We start from the raw sequence: 20923 nt of genomic DNA, 5'->3' as shown, positions 1-20923 counted from the left end.
TCCTTGGAGTCTGTTTTTGAAGCTTTTCTGTTGCAAATTGAATCTATTTCCTTAAGTATTCTCACACCTTTTTGTCAAGTGTCTGCATGGCTTTCAGACTACAAAAGTTTTTTTTCTCCTGCTGATAATAGCTCAACTAATTAGCCTCTCACAGTTTGTATGGTAACTTTTGTGTGTGTGTGTGCGCGTGTGTGTGCGCGTGCTTACTATATGTTCCATTCTATGCATCCGATGAAGTGGACTGTAGCCCACAAAAGCTTATGCTCTAATAAATTGGTTAGTCTCTAAGGTGCCACAAGTACTCCTGTTCTTTTTGTGGATACAGACTAACACAGCTGCTACTCTCAAACCTGTCATTATGAAAGGCGCTGAATTTAGCTGTATGGAACGGAAATCCATCAACTTCATGAAAAAACTCGTACAGATACAGACAGACATCATCTTCCTTTCCAAACAGATGGACATCATACGAAAAGGACTAAAGGTAAAAAATCCATTAACATCTATTTATCACACAGACTATGCTGAGAGATTGTGCCACACGCTCTCAAAGAAACTGCGGAACCACCTGATCAACATCCTCTACAGCAAACAGGGAAAGATTAAGAATGAGCTCTCAAAACTGGATACTCTCATAAAAAACCAACCTTCCACACAAACTTCCTTGTGGCTGGACTTTACAAAAACTAGACAAGCCATTTATAACAAACTTTGCTTCTCTACAAAGGAGAAAGGATACTAAACTACTACATGCCACAAGGAGCCACAACATTGGTTCCCTTAACCCATCCAACAATATTGTTAATCTTTCCAGCTGTACTCTTAGTCTGGCAGAAAAGTCTGTCCTATCTCAGGGCCTCTCCTTTTGTCCCTCCAGGCCCACGAACATGATACAGTTCTGTGGTGACCTAGAATCCTACTTTCGATGTCTCTGACTCAAAGAATATTTCCAACACACCTCTGAACAACATACTAACCCACAGAATCCTTCCTATCAACACTACAAAAAGAAGGATTCTGTGTGGACTCCTCCTGAAGGTCGAAACAACAGACTGGACTTCTACATAGATTGCTTCCGTTGACATGCACGGGCTGAAATTGTGGAAAAGCAAAAAGAAAAGGAGTACTAGTGGCACCTTTAGAGACTAACCAATTTATTTGAGCATAAGCTTTCATGAGCTGCAGCTCACTTCATTGGATGCAGCATCACTTGCCCCATAATCCCAGCCGTGCTGAACACAACGCCATCAACAGCCTCAGGAACAACTCTGACATCATAATCAAAAAGGCTGACAAAGGAGATGCTGTCATCATCATGAATAAGTTGGAATATGAACAAGAGGCTGCTAGGCAGCTCTCTAACTCCACATTCTACAGGCCATAATCCTCTGATCCCAATGAGGATTACCAAAAGAAACTATACCACTGCTCAAGAAACTCCCTCAAAAGGCACAGGAACAGATCTATGCAGACACATGCCAAGAATCCCGACCAGGGGTACTCTCTCTGCTTCCCAAGATCCATAAACCTGGGAATCCTAGACACCCCATCATCTCAGGCATTGGCACCCTGACAGCAGGATTGTCTGGCTATGTGGATTCTCTCCTCAGGCCCTATGCTACCAGCACTCCCAGCTGTCTTCAAGACACCACTGAGTTCCTGAGGAAACTACAATCCATCGGTGATCTTCCAGAAAACACCCTCCTGGCCACTGGATGTAGAAGCCCTCTACACCAACATTCCACACAAAGATGGACTACAAGCTATCAGGAGCAGTATCCCCGATGATGTCACAGCAAACCTGGTGGCTGACCTTTGCGGCTTTGTCCTCACCCACAACGATTTCACATTTGGGGGCAATATATACCTTCAAGTCAGCGGCACTGCTATGAGTACCCGCATGGTCCCACAGTATGCTAACACTTTTATGGAGGACTTATAACAAAGCTTCCTTAGCTCTCGTCCCCTAATGCCCCTACTCTACTTGCGCTACATTGATGACATCTTCATCATGTGGACCCATGGGAAAAGAAGCCCTTGAGGAATTCCACCATGATTTCAACAATATCCATCCCACCATCAACCTCAGCCTAGACCAGTACACACAAGCAGTCCATTTCCTGGACACTACTGTGCTAATAAGCGATGGTCACATAAACACCACCCTGTACCGGAAACGTACTGACCGCTATACTTACCTACATGCCTCCAGCCTCCATCCAGGACACACCACACGATCCATTGTCTACAACCAAGCTCTACGATACAGCCGCATTTGCTCCAATCCCTCAGACAGAAACAAACACAAGATCTCTATCAAGCATTCTTAAAACTACAACACCCACCTGCTGAAGTGCAGAAACAGATTGACAGAGCCAGAAGAGTACCCAAAAGTCACCTACTACAGGATAGGCCCAACAAAAAAAAATAACAGAATGCCACTAGCTGTCACCTTCAGCCCCCAACTAAAACCTGTCCAACGCATCATCAAGGATCTACAACCTATCCTGAAGGACGACCCATCACTCTCACAAATCTTGGGAGACAGGCCAGTCCTTTGCCTACAGACAGCCCCCCAACCTGAAGCAAATACTCACCAGCAACCACACAACAAAAACACTAACCTAGGAACCTATCCTTGCAACAAAGCCCAAATGCCTCCTCTGTCCACATATTTATTCAAGTGACACCATCATAGGACCTAATCATATTAGCCACGCCATCAGGGGGTCATTCATCTGCACATCTACCCATGTGATATATGCCATCGTGTGCCAGCAATGCCCCTCTGCCATGTACATTGGCCAAACTGGACAGTCTGTACGCTAAAGAATAAATGGATACAAATCTGACATCAGGAATCCTAACATTCAAAAACCGGTAGGAGAACACTTCAACTTCTCTGGCCACTCAGTAAAAAATTTAAGGGTGGCAATTCTGCAACAGAAAAGTTTCAAAAACAGACTCCAAGGAGAAACTGCTGAGCTTGAATTAATATGCAAACTAGATACCATTCACTTGGGTTTGAATAGAGACTGGGAGTGGCTGGGTCATTACACGTATTGAATCTACTTCCACATGTGAAGTATCCTCACACCTTCTTGTCAACTGTCTAAATGGGCCATCTTGATTATCACTACAAAAGTTTTTTTTTCTCCTGCTGATAATAGCTCATCTTAACTAGTTAGCCTCTCACAGTTTGTATGGAAACTTCTAACTTATCTGTGTATGTGTGTATATGTAGGTGTGTGTGTGTGTGTGTATATATATATATATATATGTATATGTATATGTATATGTGTATATGTATATGTGTATATGTATATGTGTATATATATATATAGTCATCTTACTATATGTTCCATTCTGTGCATCTGATGAAGTGGACTGTAGCCCATGAAAGCTTATGCTCTAATAAATTTATTAATCTCTAAGGTGCCACAAGTACTCCTGTTCTGTTCTTTTTGCGGATACAGACTAACACGGGTGCTACTCTGAGAGCTTCTTCTGGTTGGCTACATGTAGTTCTAGAGCCTCACAAAAAGGACGTTTATTTTTAGTTAGTTCTTTCATCATGCTTACAGCATACATTAAGTAATCTTTATGTGCACTAAAACTTCAAAAAGCCTGAACTATACCACATGGTTTTTGGAGTTAAAGATGGTTACTTTTGTAGTGGAACAAGGTTTATTTTTTTCTCTGGTATTGTATGTTGATCACTTATTTGGCTGTACACGGTGCTATTGGACACTAGATATGTACTTTGATTATGGAATTTATATTCAGTTTACTTGACAGTTTTCTAGGCATGAAATTACTTAGTCTTGCATCAAACAATAATGAAATTTGGGACTTATACTAACACTATTGTTTCCAGTGGCATAATTTCAAGCTGGTCTGCCAACAGAGAAAACAGTGTTACAGAGGGGTGATGGAACCTGACATTTTGCAGTTTGATATTACAGCCTTAGATAGCTTAGAGGAATGAGGGAGAAATGGAAACCCAACTGGAAAACATGGTGCAACCATAATTGATTCACTTGTAAAATCCTCAGGAATAAAACCGAAATATCTTTGCATTACAACATTATTTCATTCACCTTTTTAACATTTCTAATGTGTGATAAATCACCAGGTTGATACTGTACACATTGTACATTTTGTCATTTTTGTCTAAATTTGTACTTTTTTCTTTTAAAAAATTTTGTTATTTTCTATATCTTAGTTTCTGGCTGCTGCCTTTGCCATCACAACCATGTTGTCTTATTTTTAGTCTTTGGAAAAGTAGTTTCCTGTTTGGGAAAACACCTGTGCTGCAAAATTGTAATATAAGCTGACATGATTGAGTGATATAGCATTGAGGCAGAATTTCTTTATCTCACAAATCAGTTAATCTGAAGTGAACAGTAGTTATCAAACTTTACCACAGGATAGACCACATCTTAATCCCGAGATTCTCATACACCCTTTCCTTTCCCAGTTGGACTTGCATGCACCACCTCCCATTTGCAGTTGCATAACACCCCTTGGCAACTACAGCAATTGTGCTTACACATTAAAGTATTGTATCTTTGGCTGTCTTTTAATGAAGTTTAGCATCTGGAAATAAGGAACAGTCAGTGCCAAGTGATCAGCCAGCTGTCTGCAGACCATCTTCAAGTGTTCTATGGACTGATAGTGATTCACACACCACAATTTGAGAACCTCTGGAATAACTTCATGCTTTAGTAAAAATAACCTCACTAGCCAAGTTGTAAGACCCCACTGTGTGGATGGAAAACATTGGGGGTTGTAACTGCTTTTTCAAAAGTGGGGACAAACCAAGTGAGCTTCCTGTCAACTTCCTTTTGTGAAATGTCTGTGTTTTGTTTTTGGCTGGTAAAAGGTGCTATTAGATGGTGCCTTCACAGAATGCTGACTTCTTTGTTCTCCTGTTATTGTATGTAAATACATTCATTTTGAATGTGGCATTCAGAAACTTTTAATTGGCATATGTTCCAATTACTCAGGCAAAGAGGATGGGTAGCAGCAGAAAGAGCAAAACAAGTTGAAGAATTCTGGCAACGAAAGAGGGAAGCTATGCAAAACAAAGCTCGTGCTGAAGGACATATGGTATGGGATTTGGTCTTCATATTTATATTACTATTAATAATTGTCAGTTATGAATATACATCCTTTTGAAAAGTGAGACATAGTGTTTCATTTTGTCAAACATTTTACGTTCTGGTTTTATGATTAATAGTTGACATGTTTAAAAATGTACTTAACTTTTGCTGATTATCTTATTAGTAACAGTGCATTGGTGGAGTTTTAAAAATTTTATTTTGAAATTATAAATTTAAGTAGATAAGAACTGGAAAACAATTTTTACATTGATAAGTACATTTAAAATTAATTATGTGAACTTTGTGCATTGTTCAGCAGCTTGCAGTTTACGGTAGTTTATCCGCTGTGTCTCAGCTACATTCCCTTGATTTACAATAACCTATATGCATATTAAGTTATTTTTAAATTAAGTACATTAAAATAATTTTTACTTTAAACATATTATAAACACTCAACATCAAAGTTAAAATCAACAAATAGTTTTAACCTTTAATGGAGGTTAAAACTTTTGAACATTGGTATAACATGTAGATGAGTTATCTTTTTGTGTCCAACTAGTTGTTTCAATTATAAATGTAATACTACTTTGGAAAGTTTTTCACAATACTGCAGCTTCATTAAATAACTTATTTGCTTAGAATAGTTCCATTGTTCAGTTGAACGATGTTTGTTTGTTTTTTGAATAGGCAAAGAGATTTGTGTTTTCTAACACCAGTCCACACCACAAATACAGCCAAGTCAGGGATCCTGTTACAATATTGTTGTCCTTTAGACCCAGGTGGAGCTGGTTGCGGTCTTGTTGCAGTTGGGTCAAAGGGACAACGAAGTTGTAAATGAGTCCCCTTACTCCGTTATTACTGAATCTTAGAGTACTGTTTTACCGGCCACTTCTTCATTTCAGGGCTAATTTTGGTGCCAGTGGACAAATTCCTTATATATTTTCTCTGTTTCAATTTTGATGATTACTGCACTCCCCTTTGCTGATATGTAAGGTAGTGAAGCATCCTTAAGAGGCTTCTGTCAGTGTCTTTGTCTTAAGGTGGCATGAAGACAGATTACACCTTTCAAAACCATAACTCAAATCAACAAGTGGCCTTCATGACACACATGGTCTACATCAGTTTAGGAAAAGGCTCACTGTTCAGGGATGAGTTCAGTGTTTGATATCCATTCAGTCCTTGGCCTTGGTTGCAATTAATGTAGTATAATAGAGAAGAAATCACTAAGATTGCCTAATTAATGTGTAAAAACAACGAGGAGTCCTTGTGGCACCTTAGAGACTAACACATTTGTTTGGGCATGAGCTTTTGTGGGCTAAAACTCACTTCATCAGATGCTTGGAGTGGAACATACAGTAGGGAGGTATAAATACACAGAATATGAAAAGATGGGATTTGCCTTACCAAGTGGGGGGGGGGGGGTCAGTGCTAATGAGACAATTCAATTAACAGTAGGATACCAAGGGAGGAAAAATAACTTTTGCAGTGGAAATGAGTGGCCCATTTCAAAAAGTTGACTAGAAGGTGTGAGTAACAGTAGGGGGAAATGAGGTTTAGGTTTTGTAATGACCCAACCACTCCCAGTCTTTATTCAGGCCTAATGTGATGGTGTCCAGTTTTCAAATTAATTTCAGTTCTGCAGTTTCACACTGGAGTCTGTTTTTGAAGAATTGCCACTTTTAGGTCTGTTATTTAGTGACCAGGGAGATTGAAGTGTTCTCCTACTGGTTTTGGAATGTTGTCATTCCTGATGTCAGATTTGTGTCCATTTATTCTTTAGCGTAGAGACTGTCCAGTTGTCCAGTGTACATGGCAGAGGGGCATTGCTGGCACATGATGGCATATATCACATTGGTAGATGTGCAGGTGAATGAGCCCTTGATGGTGTGGCTGATGTGGTTAGTTCCTATGATGGTGTCCCTTGAATAGATATGTGGACAGAGTTGGCACTGGGGTTTGTTGCAGGGTTTGATTCCTGGGTTGGTGTTTTTGTTGCTGGTGAGTGTTTGCTTTAGGTTGTGGGGCTGTCTGTCAGCGAGGACTGGCCTGTCTTCCAAGGTCTGTGAGAGTGAGGGATCGTACTTCAGGATAGGTTGTAGATCCTTGATGATGCGCTGGAGAGGTTTTAGTTGGGGGCTGTAGGTGACGGCTAGTGGCTTTCTGTTACTTTCTTTGTTGGGCCTGTCTTGTAGTAGGTGACTTCTGGGTACCCTTCTGGCTCTGTCAATCTGTTTCTTCACTTCAGCAGGTGGGTATTGTAGTTTTAAGAATGCTTGACAGAGATCCTGTAGATGTTTGTCTCTGTCTGAGGGATTGGAGCAAATGTGGTTGTATCTTAGAGCCTGGCTGTAGACAATGAATTGTGTGGTGTGGTCTGGATGAAAACTGGAGGCATATAGGTAAGTATAGCAGTCAGTAGGTTTCCGGTATAGGGTGGTGGTTATGTGATCATCGCTTATTAGCACTGTAGTGTCTAGGAAGCGGACGTCTTGTGTGGACTGGTCTAGGCTGAGGTTGATGGTGGGATGGAAATGGTTGAAATCATGGTGGTATTCCTCAAGGGCTTCTTTTCCATGGGTCCAGATGATGAAGATGTCATCAATGTGGAGGAAGTAGAGTAGGGGCGTTAGGGGACGAGAGCTGAGGAAGTGTTGTACTAAGTCAGCCATAAATGCGAACACTGGCTTTTTAAGAGTTGGACTATGACTCTCAAATGGCTTCACATAAGATACCAAACCAGACTTCAGATAAATGTAGTAGACCTAGATTACATTTTAGCTAGAAGTCTCGAGGCTCAGTAACTGAATTGACAGACCCCTCAACCATCCTTACTGTGAGTAATGTGTTTCTGGCCTAAACTATTAATGAATTTGCATTGCTGTCTCGAATTATAAAATCCAAATCCTTGCAATACAAGATTCTAATATTCATATTCTGAGAGGAACTCAACTATGAAACAGTGAATGAAGTATTATTGAGTGTGTCTAACTAGATACCTAAATTCTTAAAGCTTTTACTTCCAATTTCTTTCTCACTTAGAGACAACTTCTGTTCTAAAATACCATGGCTCCAAAGCTGCCAGAAATAATTTTAAGCTAATTTAAATATAAACATAAAAAGTAGACTTAAGAAAATTGAGGTGACAGTGAGCATTTTTGTAAAGCTGATAGGTACCATGTATTACACAGCTTTATAAGAGCTGGAAATTTAAATCCCTTCTCTCTTCCACTCTTCCCCTTTCCCCATTGTGATAATATTTGGAAAACTCTCCATTCAGCTCAGCTATTGTAGATTGAAAGGGTTAACAGTTAGAAACATTTCTATCCTATTTTGAGGGACTCTATCAATCATAAATTGAGATCAGAATTTCATCTGCTCATGGCAGATCTCCAGATCTTATGTAACCCAGGCTTACTTCTTGTGCTGTGCAGTCCTCCTGTAGTAGTTGGATCACTGACGTTTATAAGTCTGCTGCAGTCTTCGAACTACTTGAATCCAAATGTCTCAGATATGATCTTCCCCGCCCATCAAAAACCTACCTGCAAAATCACATTACAAGTAGTGACCGCAATTGGAATTTGAGCTGGGTGGACCTCTAAAGTTTCCTCAGCCAGTGGGAGCATGTAACTTGTACCCAGTGTGGTGCTATATTCCTTTCTATTGGCTGGACCACATAGAGATTTACAAGTCAGTTACTGACTTTTAGTTAACAGATATGGATTTTTTTAGCTCAAGCTGTAGAGACTTGTGCTTTTAGATCCAGATTCCCCTTGCTGATGACCCGCCCAGGAGCATCTCATTACATGCACCTCCATTTTATTTTAAATTTTTGTTTTGACTAATGGGACAGTCTTGAGTGAATTGGCTGTCTGTGCAAATTAGAATTATTATTCAGGTTTTTTCAAATTTCAAGCAGAAGTAGAAATGACTGCCACTTCACTGTTGAAAAATGTGAACTTTTAAAGTTTTCTTGCAGTTGTTTTGAGCTTAATTATGTTGCGAACTCCCTTATGTTTTTAATTATTGGCTTCCTTAGTTTTTGTGGTGTGTGTGTGTGTGTGTGTGTGTGTGTTTGCAAAATTTACTATCATGAAACCCTTTCTCGCACAAGTAGTCTGATTTTGGTGTGGTGTCAATAAAAGGTCACTAGTTTGGGGCTGCAGTTCCATAAGAACTGGTAATTATATTAAGGCATTTTTAACTTTTGATGGGAACAGTTAGGCAATATGTTCCCTGGATTTATCTGTGCAGTCTTGGCAATTTTACTGTATTTGTCATGTTTACAGTTCAAAACATTTACTTTCTCTTTCACAATTGTGACTCTTCTCTGATTTAAAATAGGACTTCATGTTTGCTGTAACCAGCATTGATACTGGTAGGATTGGTGGAAAAACCAGTGTTCATTTATGCTCTTTGGTTTTGTTTAACAAATGTCATGAAACCAAACATTTTAATTAGATTAGAAATGATGTTTTTTTAACCAGAAATACCTTTCTTATTTTTATTTATTTTTCTGGTATGAAAACACTTCGGAAGTGCAGGGAAAAGCAAAATGTTTCTAGTCGCCAATTTACAATACAACTCTATTTATTTATTTTTAAATCTAGTAAATGCTGTGATAAGTACTTAAACTGTTTATATATACACTAATCTAACTTTGGATATGAATAAAATTTCCATGAGCTATTGTTAATATTTTACATTTAAAACTAGAATAAAAATGATTAGATATACTAGGCTTAGCTGAGGAATGCATTATTATTGTCCGCTGTGTGCTGCGAATGGTGCAAAAGACAAGTAAAAAGAAAGCCCATACCCCAGAGAATTTATAGTATAAAAGATTTAGCTAGAAAAAACTAGACACATATGGAGATCAGAAGAGGGAGCTAAATATGTATAAAAATCTAATTTATTAGACTGCTCTGAGGCTTTCTCTTTGATTACTCAGTGTTTTTGATTATTACTATCAAATGTTTCTTGTAAATAAGACTTGTCAGGGAAACTCATAAGAGCTGAAAATCATCTGTTTCCCATAAGAAATTTAATACAGTTATTGTTGGATAAGGTAGATAATGTTCTGGCCCTAGCCATTCTTAAACTTGATACATTAAATGGTGAACAGGGTACACTGCAAAACCTGGCAGCTATCTATGGAGGCAGGCCCATTTCTGCAAGAGGAAGGAAATCCAGAAACAAGGAGGAAGAGGTATGCTACCCGCATGTTTGCCACCTTCATCACAAAATAGCATCACTTTGACTTCGCCTCTGCCTTGTTTTCCTGCATGGTTTATAATTTATAATAAATACAAGAACTTCATAGATCCCAAAGTATTATAGAATATCAGGGTTGGAAGGGACCTCAGGAGGTCATCTAGTCCAACCCCCTGCTCAAAGCAGGACCAATCCCCAACTAAATCGTCCCAGCCAGGGCTTTGTCAAGCCTGACCTTAAAAATATCTAAGGAAGGAGATTCCACCACCTCCCTAGGTAACGCATTCCAGTGTTTCACTACCCTCCTAGTGAAAAAGTTTTTCCTAATATCCAACCTAAACCTCCCCCACTGCAACTTGAGACCATTACTCCTTGTTCTGTCATCTGCTACCACTGAGAACAGTCTAGAACCATCTTCTTTGGAACCCCCTTTCAGGTAGTTGAAAGCAGCTATCAAATCCCCCCTCTTTCTTCTCTTCCGCAGACTAAACAATCCCAGTTCCCTCAGCCTCTCCTCATAAGTCATGTGTTCCAGTCCCCTAATCATTTTTGTTGCCCTCCGCTGGACTCTTTCCAATTTTTCCACATCCTTCTTGTAGTGTGGGGCCCAAAACTGGACACAGTACTCCAGATGAGGCCTCACCAATGTCGAATAGAGGGGAACGATCACATCCCTCGATCTGCTGGCAATGCCCCTACATATACATCCCAAAATGCCATTGGCCTTTTTGGCAACAAGGGCACACTGTTGACTCATATCCAGCTTCTCGTCCACTGTAACCCCTAGGTCCTTCTCTGCAGAACTGCTGCCGAGCCATTCGGTCCCTAGTCTGTAGCGGTGCATGGGATTCTTCCGTCCAAAGTGCAGGACTCTGCACTTGTCCTTGTTGAACCTCATCAGATTTCTTTTGGCCCAATTCTCTAATTTGTCTACGTCCCTCTGTATCCTATCCCTACCCTCCAGTGTATCTACCTCTCCTCCCAGTTTAGTGTCATCCGCAAACTTGCTGAGGGTGCAATCCACACCATCCTCCAGATCATTTATGAAGATACTGAACAAAACCGGCCCCAGGACCGGCCGTTGGGGCACTCCACTTGATGCTGGCTGCCAACTAGACATGGAGTCATGGATCACTACCCGTTGAGCCTGACAATCTAGCCAGCTTTCTATCCACCTTTTCGTCCATTCATCTAGCCCATACTTCTTTAACTTGCTGTGAAGAATGCTGTGGGAGACCGTATCAAAAGCTTTGCTAAAGTTAAGGAATAACAAGTCCACTGCTTTCCCCTCATCCACAGAGCCAGTTATATCATCATAGAAGGCAATTAGGTTAGTCAGGCATGACTTGCCCTCGGTGAATCCATGCTGACTGTTCCTGATCATTTTCCTCTCGTCTAAATGCTTCAGAATTGATTCCTTGAGGACCTGCTCTATGATTTTTTCCATGGACTGAGGTGAGGCTGACTGGCCTGTAGTTCCCAGGATCATCCTCCTTCCCTTTTTTAAAGATGGGTACTACATTAGCCTTTTTCCAGTCGTCCGGGACTTCCCCCTGATCGCCATGAGTTTTCAAAGATAATGGCCAATAGTTCTGCAATCGCATCCGCCAGCTCCTTTAGCACTCTCGGATGCAGCGCATCCAGCCCCGTGGACTTGTGCTCGTCCAGCTTTTCTAAATAGTCCCAAGCCACTTTTCTCCACAGAGCGCTGGTCCCCTCCTCCCCATGCTGTGCTGCCCAGTGCAGTAGTCTGGAAGCTGACCTTGTTCGTGAAGACAGAGGCAAAAAAAACATTGAGTACATTAGCTTTTTCCACATCCTCTGTCACTAGGTTGCCTCCCTCATTCAGTAAGGGGCCCACGCTTTCCTTGATTTTCTTCTTGTTGCTAACATACCTGAAGAAACCCTTCTTGTTACTCTTAACATCTCTTGCTAGCTGCAATTCCAGGTGTGATTTGGCCTTCCTGATTTCACTCCTGCATGCCCGAGCAATATTTTTATCCTCTTCCCTGGTCATTTGTCCAGTCTTCCACTTCTTGTAAGCTTCTTTTTTGTGTTTAAGGTCAGCAAGGATTTCACTGTTAAGTCAAACTGGTCGCCTGCCATATTTACTATTCTTTCTACACATCAGGAAACATTAATGCATATAGTCCTAGAGTTTGTTGCTCAATATTCTTAGTAATAGCTGTCTACTTCAGTCATCTTTCAAAAAAAAAATCATTTCTTTTCTTTTTAAATAAACACACACACCCCAGACAAAAACAAAATCCCAAAGCCACCTCTATTCTTTTTGTAATAAATACAACTACTCCTAGTTCCCCAGATCTTAGCAATCTTAATAACTGTAAGCTTATCAAGTTTAATATTGTGGAACACTAGTTATGGTTTTCATTCATTTCATTAGAGAAGAAATCAGCTGAATTTTTTTAGAAATTAATAAATGTTAATTTAGCAGTAGTTTTTCCTTTGTTTGACCTTTTTGTGGAACCATATGAATTTAGATACAAAATGCAAAACTCATTGTTGCCTTTTATTTGAAACTTTACTTCCTTTTCCGTATAGGAATATTTGGCAAGATTAAGACAGATCCGACTTCAAAACTTCAATGAACGCCAGCAGATTAAAGCTAAACTTCGTGGAGAAAAGGTTGGACGAAAATAACTCTAAAGGCTTTGAGGAGCTAGTAGTGAAAGGCTCTAGAATATTGCTCATGAGATCTTTTTATGCAGATGTAATTCTCCCCACTCCCCCCCCCTTTTTTTTTTAAATGTACATCTTTTAGGCTGACATTTTCCATGTTGAGGCTTTATCTAAAGGTGAATCTTTTTTCATTAAGTATGAGCAGCTCCATATAGCCCTTGTGGAGTAAATATGTGAAACTTTTTTATTCTTGAAAAGAAATGGAAAGAAAAAACAACCCTGGAACCATAATCTTTTAAAGAAGATTGTACAAAAAACTGCTGAAGTTTGAAACAATACAGCTGAGGTGCTCTTTGAGTACTAGTACTTACTTTTCATTCTAGTCTGGCTTTGCCTTCTTGCTGTATCCTTAATTTATGTATTTTGTTATTTAATCCAGTCTAAGGCATTGAAATGCCATCAACAGGTTTAAAATGGAAATTGACTTTGGATCAGTTTAAATGGCCAAAAAACTGCCATGATACAGGGTTACAACCAAGGAACCTGGGGGAATCCCCAGGGCCAAGAGGGGCAGATTACATCTTAAGAATTTTTAAACTGCTCTTAAGGTTGTATATTTATGTAGGTATGAAAATGTTTGATTTTTCTAATCAATCTTTTACTAACTAGTGAATGTTAAAGCTACAAGTATGAAGCTTACCAATTATGTTGATAAAGCACTATTTACATTTGTTGCTTGTTGCCTATTAGAACTGGGGACTCTTTCCTTTAAAAATACTTGGAACTTTTAAAACTCCTTAGAAATGCGATGTGAAAGAACCTGCCAATGCTGTGTTAAGGTTGTACAGTTTAGCACTCAAGTCAAAAAATTTAAAAGTTAAGATTGAATGCTCAATCTGAACTCTGATCCCTTGTGTGTATACATTAGAATACTGTCTTCACTTATGCTAACATGGCTTCTTCAAGTAATTGTTCATATGGCTTCTACTTCTGGTGTGCTTGTGCCTCACGCATATGAGATCTGATTCTTTTGACCAGGAGTGTTTTGGGGCCACAGCTGCACCCTGGATTTCCTCACGCCTCTTTTTCCTCCTAAGGCATAAAGGGCAAAGGAGGCCTCAGTTCCTTCTTATTCTCTGTATCACTGAAACAGAATTCTCATGGTGTATTCATACTTTTCTGCCACTCTAGTAGTATTTAGTTCTCTATTAGTTAGCTAGTCTTTTAGTCGCCCAGTGGCGCATAGAGTTTTTCTCCTAGTTAGTAGGCCTGGAGCCCACCCCTGTTACCAAGACTTTAGCTACGATGTTAGGAGCTAAATTCCTGAGGTTTAATATCTGCCTCTCCTGTAATGCTTGTGTGCCATTTAATAGTGGGCACTCTGGTGCTTGTTGTACTTAGGCAAAGGGCATACAGTATCTCAGACCTTGCCCCATCTGCTGCCTTTTTCATAAATACTTTTATGTTAAATACAGTCTAATAATATGTGATGGCAGAATTAGAGATGGCTTTGTAATGTATACAGGCAGGGTTAAAGTTTTGCATTCATGCTTAACTTTCTGATTTTGTGAGTGCTAAGCCTTGCAACCTTAATATTGTGTTAATGTGGTTATTGCTCTTAATAGAAACACATTCTTGTATGTATTTACACTAACTGGATTAAAGGTATTTTAAATGTGGTACACTTTTAAAATAATTGTTTTCTGTTGGTTTGTAAAAATTTCAAACTTTCAATTTAAAGACTGGATTTGTTCATAAAAGATGTGTTCCAGTTAAACCACAGGTTACTGACCTTGATGCAGGAATTACTGAGTGAAATTTTATGGCCTGTGTTATGCAGGGAATTAGACAAGCTGATCTGTGTTCCCTTCTGGACTTCAAATCTGTAAACTGTGAGCTAACTATGACTTGCTCACTTTTAAGAACTTTTACTTTGTAGAATGAAGCTGATGGTTCTGATGGACAAGAAGCAAGTGAAGAAGCAGAATTGAGACGCAAAAAAATTGAAGCACTAAAGGTAATTGAAAAAAGAGGTTTAGAGTAAATTCTTTAAAATCCACTTAATATTCTTCTATCTGCATTGAATCAGGCAGTAGACTAGGAATACAGTTGTACAGTTTTAAAATTGTTTATTTGTTATTTGCAGTAGCTACACTACATTACTAAATATTTGGTATTTCTCATTGTAAACATTAAATACTGTAATGCGTGAATCTGTGTTTTAATGACACCCTCTGTATATATGAAGAGGAGTTGTATTTTTCTGTAGCAAAACATACATTCTCTAGAAGTATGCACTGTGCACCATTCTTCATTTAGCTTCAGGTTGCTGTGGAGAAGTCTGGTGGACATGTAAAAGTAAGTTTTTAGTCTGAGTTTGAACTAATTTAACTTATTTCTTCCAACACATAGGTTTGTTTACACTTTTTTGAAAGATAGAATTATAAATACTTTGAATTGTATTGCAGTAACAAAACTATTAAGTTGACAGGTTACTTCAATACTAAAGTTTATTTTTGGTCACTTACACTATGACATGTTCATTTTAAAAAAAAAAGCAAGCTACATTTTGAGTGAAGCTTTTCTCACTGTTAGGCTTGGTTCTGAAGACAGTTTGGTGTGGGCATGATGGAAATGCTGGAGGAAGACTGAGTGCACCATGAATAATCTGTCGTTTTTTGGGGGAGGAGGAAGGGGTTGAGTTAATTAAACACTGGCAAGAAAAGACTTTCCAGATGCTCTTGCATGCTTTGTGTTCAGGCCTGGTCTTCAGGCCATAGTGTAAACAAATACAGTTGTGAATAAAGCTTCATGGCTTAATTTCAAAATTATATTTCTCTAGCAAAGTTTTTAGCTTTCTGTTCCACAGGAGGTCTACAGAGTTCAGAGCTTTTAGTCTGAATTCTGCTCCATGGTCTCTTGTAACAATAACTGTCTACATCACACTAATACCAAGTATGTGTCCTTTAAAGTTGATGGGGAAAATGGGCAATGTGAAAACAAATTTGACTGTAATATTATGATTAAAGTAACTAATTTTGGTCTTTTCTGTATATGTATTATATACAGAAATGCAAAATGTTTTATTTAATGACAGAAACCATGACCTTGAACTTCTGTATTGAAAATTTCATCTTAATGCTGCTTTAGTTCAAGGTTTTTATTTCCATTTTGTTTGTATAAAAAGTGTACAAGGACATTTTGACATTAGAATCTTCTTTTAAAAAATTTATTTGGGGCAGGATGGATTGTTGTGAAAAGACTTAAAAGTTAGTGAACTACATTAAGTAAATTCTGTGTGGAACTATTTTGTATTATTGGGTGTTTTCTGAGTATGACGTTAGTTCTCATATTTGACATGCAAAGTGTCACATGTTGACAATTGAAGAACTGAGGATCTGGGATGTTTCATCTGAAGTGGTCTGCAGAATGAAGAAGTTGGAGAACTACTGTTTATGACATTGGATTGAAGCCTATTTTTTTTCTTATTTGTAGGCTCAAGCAAACGCGCGAGCTGCAGTTCTGAAAGAGCAACTAGAGCGAAAGAGGAAGGAGGCATATGAAAGGGAGAAGAAAGCTTGGGAAGAACATGTAAGAAAAAAAGAGCTTTCTTACACACTGTTGGTTTTGTTTGGCATGACCACTCCCCAGACTTGGTCTCTCAGCCAAAGAGTACAGTGTTGGCCTTATATTTTAGTCATATGAAAAAAATGTTAAGATTTTCAGATCTCTGTAACTGTAGTTTTGGCTGCTAAAACTGAGGTGTCCCTCTCTGAGGGCACTCTTATTTATGATCTTAACTTCAGGCACCAGGTATGAAAATCTTGGCTTAAGTTCGAAAAGTACACTGAACTTTAAAAAAAAAAAAAAAAAAATCATTAGGATCATGTTGAAATATTTACTATTGTTCATGTGTTGTTGAAATCCACATAACTGTTCTTTTAGTCATAAAAACTTTGGAGTGAAAAATCAGATTGGTAAAATAGCAGCATAAAAGAAGAATGTTTTGATGCTTGTAAATAGGAAATAGTGAAAGAGTACAGTTGGTGATCTTTTTAGGCAGCATGAAATGATGTGTGAACTATTTGTCCCTTTTCATAGTACATAGGAGCTTGTTGATAAGCTGTGCTCAACTCAGAAAATCTTTAATGAATGAACAAATGGTGATTTATAATGAATTTTAACTGGTTTCTATTGATGCAATGAATTGCAACAGTGGCAAGAATTAATGTTATAATTTATACTTGTTTTCAACATTTGACAGGCTACAGTGCTATTTTCAGTCTTTCACTTGGTGGCAGTGCTGTTGTGAATTTAAAACTAAATTAAATAATGAAATTTACCTGAAAATGCTAAAAACAGGTTTTCATAAAATCTAACACCCACGAACTCTACTCCTTTTTAAAATACTCAAGCAAAAAAAAATTTATTTTGGGCAAAAATTCAAGGAAGAAAAATACAAATAATATTTACTGTCTTGTTGTTCCCCAGCAGTAAGTGGAGAAGCTTTCAGCCTTGTGGCGTGATTTCCCACCCACCCCCTACAACAAGTCTTTTTAATATTTCATGGGCATATACAGGGTCTTCTAAAAATAGTTCTCATAAACTGTTTTTAAAGATGTCCTGTCAAATTAAATCATGTAATTTTAAAAAAACCTACCTGTGAGTACTTCAGATGTCACTGAGGCATGTCTATATTCTGAAACTACTTTCTCTTCAAGGGGTTCTACCATCAAACTTTAGATCAGCAGTTTATCATGCCTTTACTATGGTAACTCTTTGGGTGCTGAAATCTAGCTGTCTTCACATCAATCTGGCTAATTTCCCATATTTCTAATTGTTTAACCTTTTTTTTTTTTAAATTATTACCCCCTGTTAGCGCTTACATGCAGAACCTTTTTATTTCTCCATTCTAATACCCCTTTCTTTTTGGGTTTTGCTAAGTTTAGAGAGTGCCTCTCTACTATATTGCTGCTTTATTTTACATGAGTTGAGTCTTTAGTGTAAAGTGTTGGTCTTTCATAATAAATTAAGAATCTACAAAATATTTAACACCTGTCTTTACAGAGCGAAGATATTTACCACTTAATTTTGTTTTTGAGGAAATAAATGTAATAACACTTGACAGTTCAAGGAGAAAGTCTTTTTCTGTCATAGGATTAAGTGAAACTGGCAATCTCACTTTAGATTTAAGTAGATTCATGGTACATTGATAACTTTGTGCTATTTTTGTTGGTTCATGTTAAAATAGAATAGCTTTTTTTTTTTTATAAACACAGTTGACAGCAAAAGGGGTAAAGAATCCTATGGTGCCTTTTAATGTGTCAGCAGCTGGGGTTAATCCTGTCCCTGGGCAACAAGAACCTGGAGGACCTCCTGCCAAACCACAACTTCCATTGAAGCCCAGTACACCACTTATCTCTATGACTTCAGCTTTGAAGGAAGTGGGTGTGGTAGGTATCTGCTAAAATCTAAAATGAACAAAAATAAAAAATGAAAAAAAATCTGCTGAACTGGCACAAGATTTTAGAAGATATATTTATCCAAGACTGTTCAGATTTTATAAACTTAGTTTAAGAACACTATGTGTTTTTAATGAGAACTGGATACCTTAGAAATTGATGGAATTAGTATTGGTATAAATTACAGATCTATCAAGTTAACCTCCACAGAGATCATCAATTTATAATTTAGATTGGTCAACTTCATTTACTATCAATGCAAACACTAAAAATCCAGAATATCACCACTTGATCTAATACATATTGAAGTCCAATGAGGCCAGGATTTTGCCCACAGTCTGGAAACTTCCAGGGAGGTCATTGGGAAGCTGGAGCTTCAGTTCTTTCCCCCTCCTCCCGCCCACAGACAAGGTAGTTGCAAAACAATTTTTGAACTTATGACTGTTTTGTGTTACTCCTTTCTCAGAGTTTTAAATTAGCTTACTATGTGAGATGTTTGAGAAGATTGTAACTGTTGTCACTATTATTTTTGTTGTCTGAGACAATAGCAAAGAGTTTCTTCTTTTTTTTTCTTTATTTCGGGGCCTTGATCCTGCAAACACTTATATATGAGTTTAACTTTATTATTGCGAGCGTCCCATTTAATTTCAGTGGACTAATGCAGGAGCAAAATTATGGACGTGTGTGTTTGTAGAATGGGGGCTTTGGATAGTATCTTTAATGATTGGGACACAATATCTTACAGGATTTTTTTTCAGTCATACAATCAATGGAAATATGTAAGAATACATTTTTCCTCAATATGGATAGTTCTCATCATGTCTCCTCCTATATTCAGCCATCCGTCTTGCATTAATGTCATTGTTGATTCTTTTAAATCTTCCTTTGATTTTTTTTTTCCTTTTTTTCACTTGAAACATCTAGTTATAGAGCTTTCTTGGGTCTACTCATCTAAACAAATTTAAACTCAGTTGTTTATATTTCTTTAAATTGTTCACTTTGTGCTACGTTAAAAACTGTAACTTTTTTAGCAAGTTCCAAGTCTCTGACTTGCAGTTGTTTTTATAGTCTGATCAGTGATATGGATCTCTGCCATGTTTAGGTGTTGAAGATGAACAGACATACTTCCTAAAATGAAGCTCAGATTGAGTTGCTGGTGGAAGGTCTGGAAGAAATATTTAAATTAGGGCTGACAAGCGATTAAAAAATATTAATTGCGATTAATCGTGAGATTAAAAAAATTAATTGCACTAAGCAGTAGAATGCCATTTATTTAAATATTTGTGGATGTTTTCTACGTTTTCAAATATTTTGATTTCAATTACAACACAGAATACAAAGTACAGTGCTCACTTTATTTTTATTTTTATTACAAATATTTGCACTGTAAAAATGATAAACAAAAGAAATAGTATTTTTCAATTCACCTCATACAAGTACTGTTGTGCAATCTCTTTATCATGAAAGTGCAACTTACAAATGCAGGGGGGTTTTTTGTTAAATGCCTGCACTCAAAAACAAAACAGTGTAAAATTTCAGAGCCTACAAGTCCACTCAGTCGTACTTTTGTTCAGCCAATCACTAAGAGAAACAAGTTTTTATCATTTTAAAGGAGATACTGCTGCCTGCTTCTTGTTTACAATGTCACCTGAAAGTAAGAACAGGTGTTTGCATGGCACTGTTGTAGCCAGTGTCACAAGATATTTACATGCCAGATGTGCTAAAGATTCATGTGTCCCTTCATGCTTCAACCACCATTACATGCATCTATGCTGATGACGGATTCCACTAGATAATGATCCAAAGCAGCACAGACCAACGCATATTCGTTTTCATCATCTGAGTCCGATGCCACCAACATCAAAATCAAAAGGTTGATTTTTCTTTTTTGGTGGTTCGGGTTCTGTAGCTTCCACATCAGTGTATGGCTGTTCTAAGACTTCTGAAAGCATGTTCCACACCTCATCCCTCTCAGATTTTGGAAGGCACTTCAGATTCTTAAATCCTGGGTCGAGTAGTGTAGCTGTTTTTAGAGATTTCACATTAATATCTTCTTTGCATTTTGTCAAATTTGCAGTGAAAGTGTTCTTAAAATGAACAACATGTGCTGGGTCATCATCTGAGACTGCTATAACATTAAATACATGGCAGAATGCGGGTAAAACAGAGTAAGAGACATACAATTCTCCCCCAAGGATTTCAGTCACAAATTTAATTAGCGCATTATTTTTTTTAATGAGCATCATCAGCATGGAAGCATGTCCTCTGGAACGATGGTTGAAGAATGAAGAGGCATATGAATCTTTAGCGCATCTGGCATGTAAATATCTTTCGACGGCAGCTACAACAGTGCCATGCAAATGTCTGTTTTCACTTTCAGGTGACATAATTAAGACGTGCACAGCATTATCTCCTGTAAGTGTAAACCAACTTGTTTCTCTTAGCGATTGGCTGAACAAGAAGTAGGACTGCGTGGACTGGTAGGTGCTAAAGTTTTACTTGGCG

At 38.2% G+C, this 20923-nt stretch overlaps 1 protein-coding gene across 22 annotated transcripts in view; it reads left to right on the top strand.

Moving 5' to 3' along the window:
• Positions 1 to 20923, top strand: part of NEK1 (NIMA related kinase 1) — a 189371-nt gene that overhangs the window by 110475 nt on the left and 57973 nt on the right. For 12 of the 22 annotated variants that reach the window (XM_078852507.1, XM_073341591.1, XM_073341592.1 and 9 more), the window contains 6 exons: positions 5010 to 5112; positions 10228 to 10311; positions 12879 to 12962; positions 14896 to 14973; positions 16452 to 16547; positions 18236 to 18409. In XM_078852507.1, coding sequence (XP_078708633.1) covers positions 5010 to 5112; positions 10228 to 10311; positions 12879 to 12962; positions 14896 to 14973; positions 16452 to 16547; positions 18236 to 18409 — 619 coding nt within the window. Of the gene's footprint in view, positions 1 to 365; positions 485 to 5009; positions 5113 to 10227; positions 10312 to 12878; positions 12963 to 14895; positions 14974 to 16451; positions 16548 to 18235; positions 18410 to 20923 lie in introns of those variants that run through there. The other 10 variants (XR_012158623.2, XR_012158622.2, XM_073341600.2 and 7 more) reach the window with 7 other exon arrangements.

This window comes from Lepidochelys kempii, chromosome 4 (assembly GCF_965140285.1).
Source record: "Lepidochelys kempii isolate rLepKem1 chromosome 4, rLepKem1.hap1, whole genome shotgun sequence".
Lineage (NCBI taxonomy): Eukaryota > Metazoa > Chordata > Testudines > Cheloniidae > Lepidochelys > Lepidochelys kempii.
Note: the sequence above shows the minus strand (reverse complement) of the source record. Positions and strands in the feature narration are given on the sequence as shown.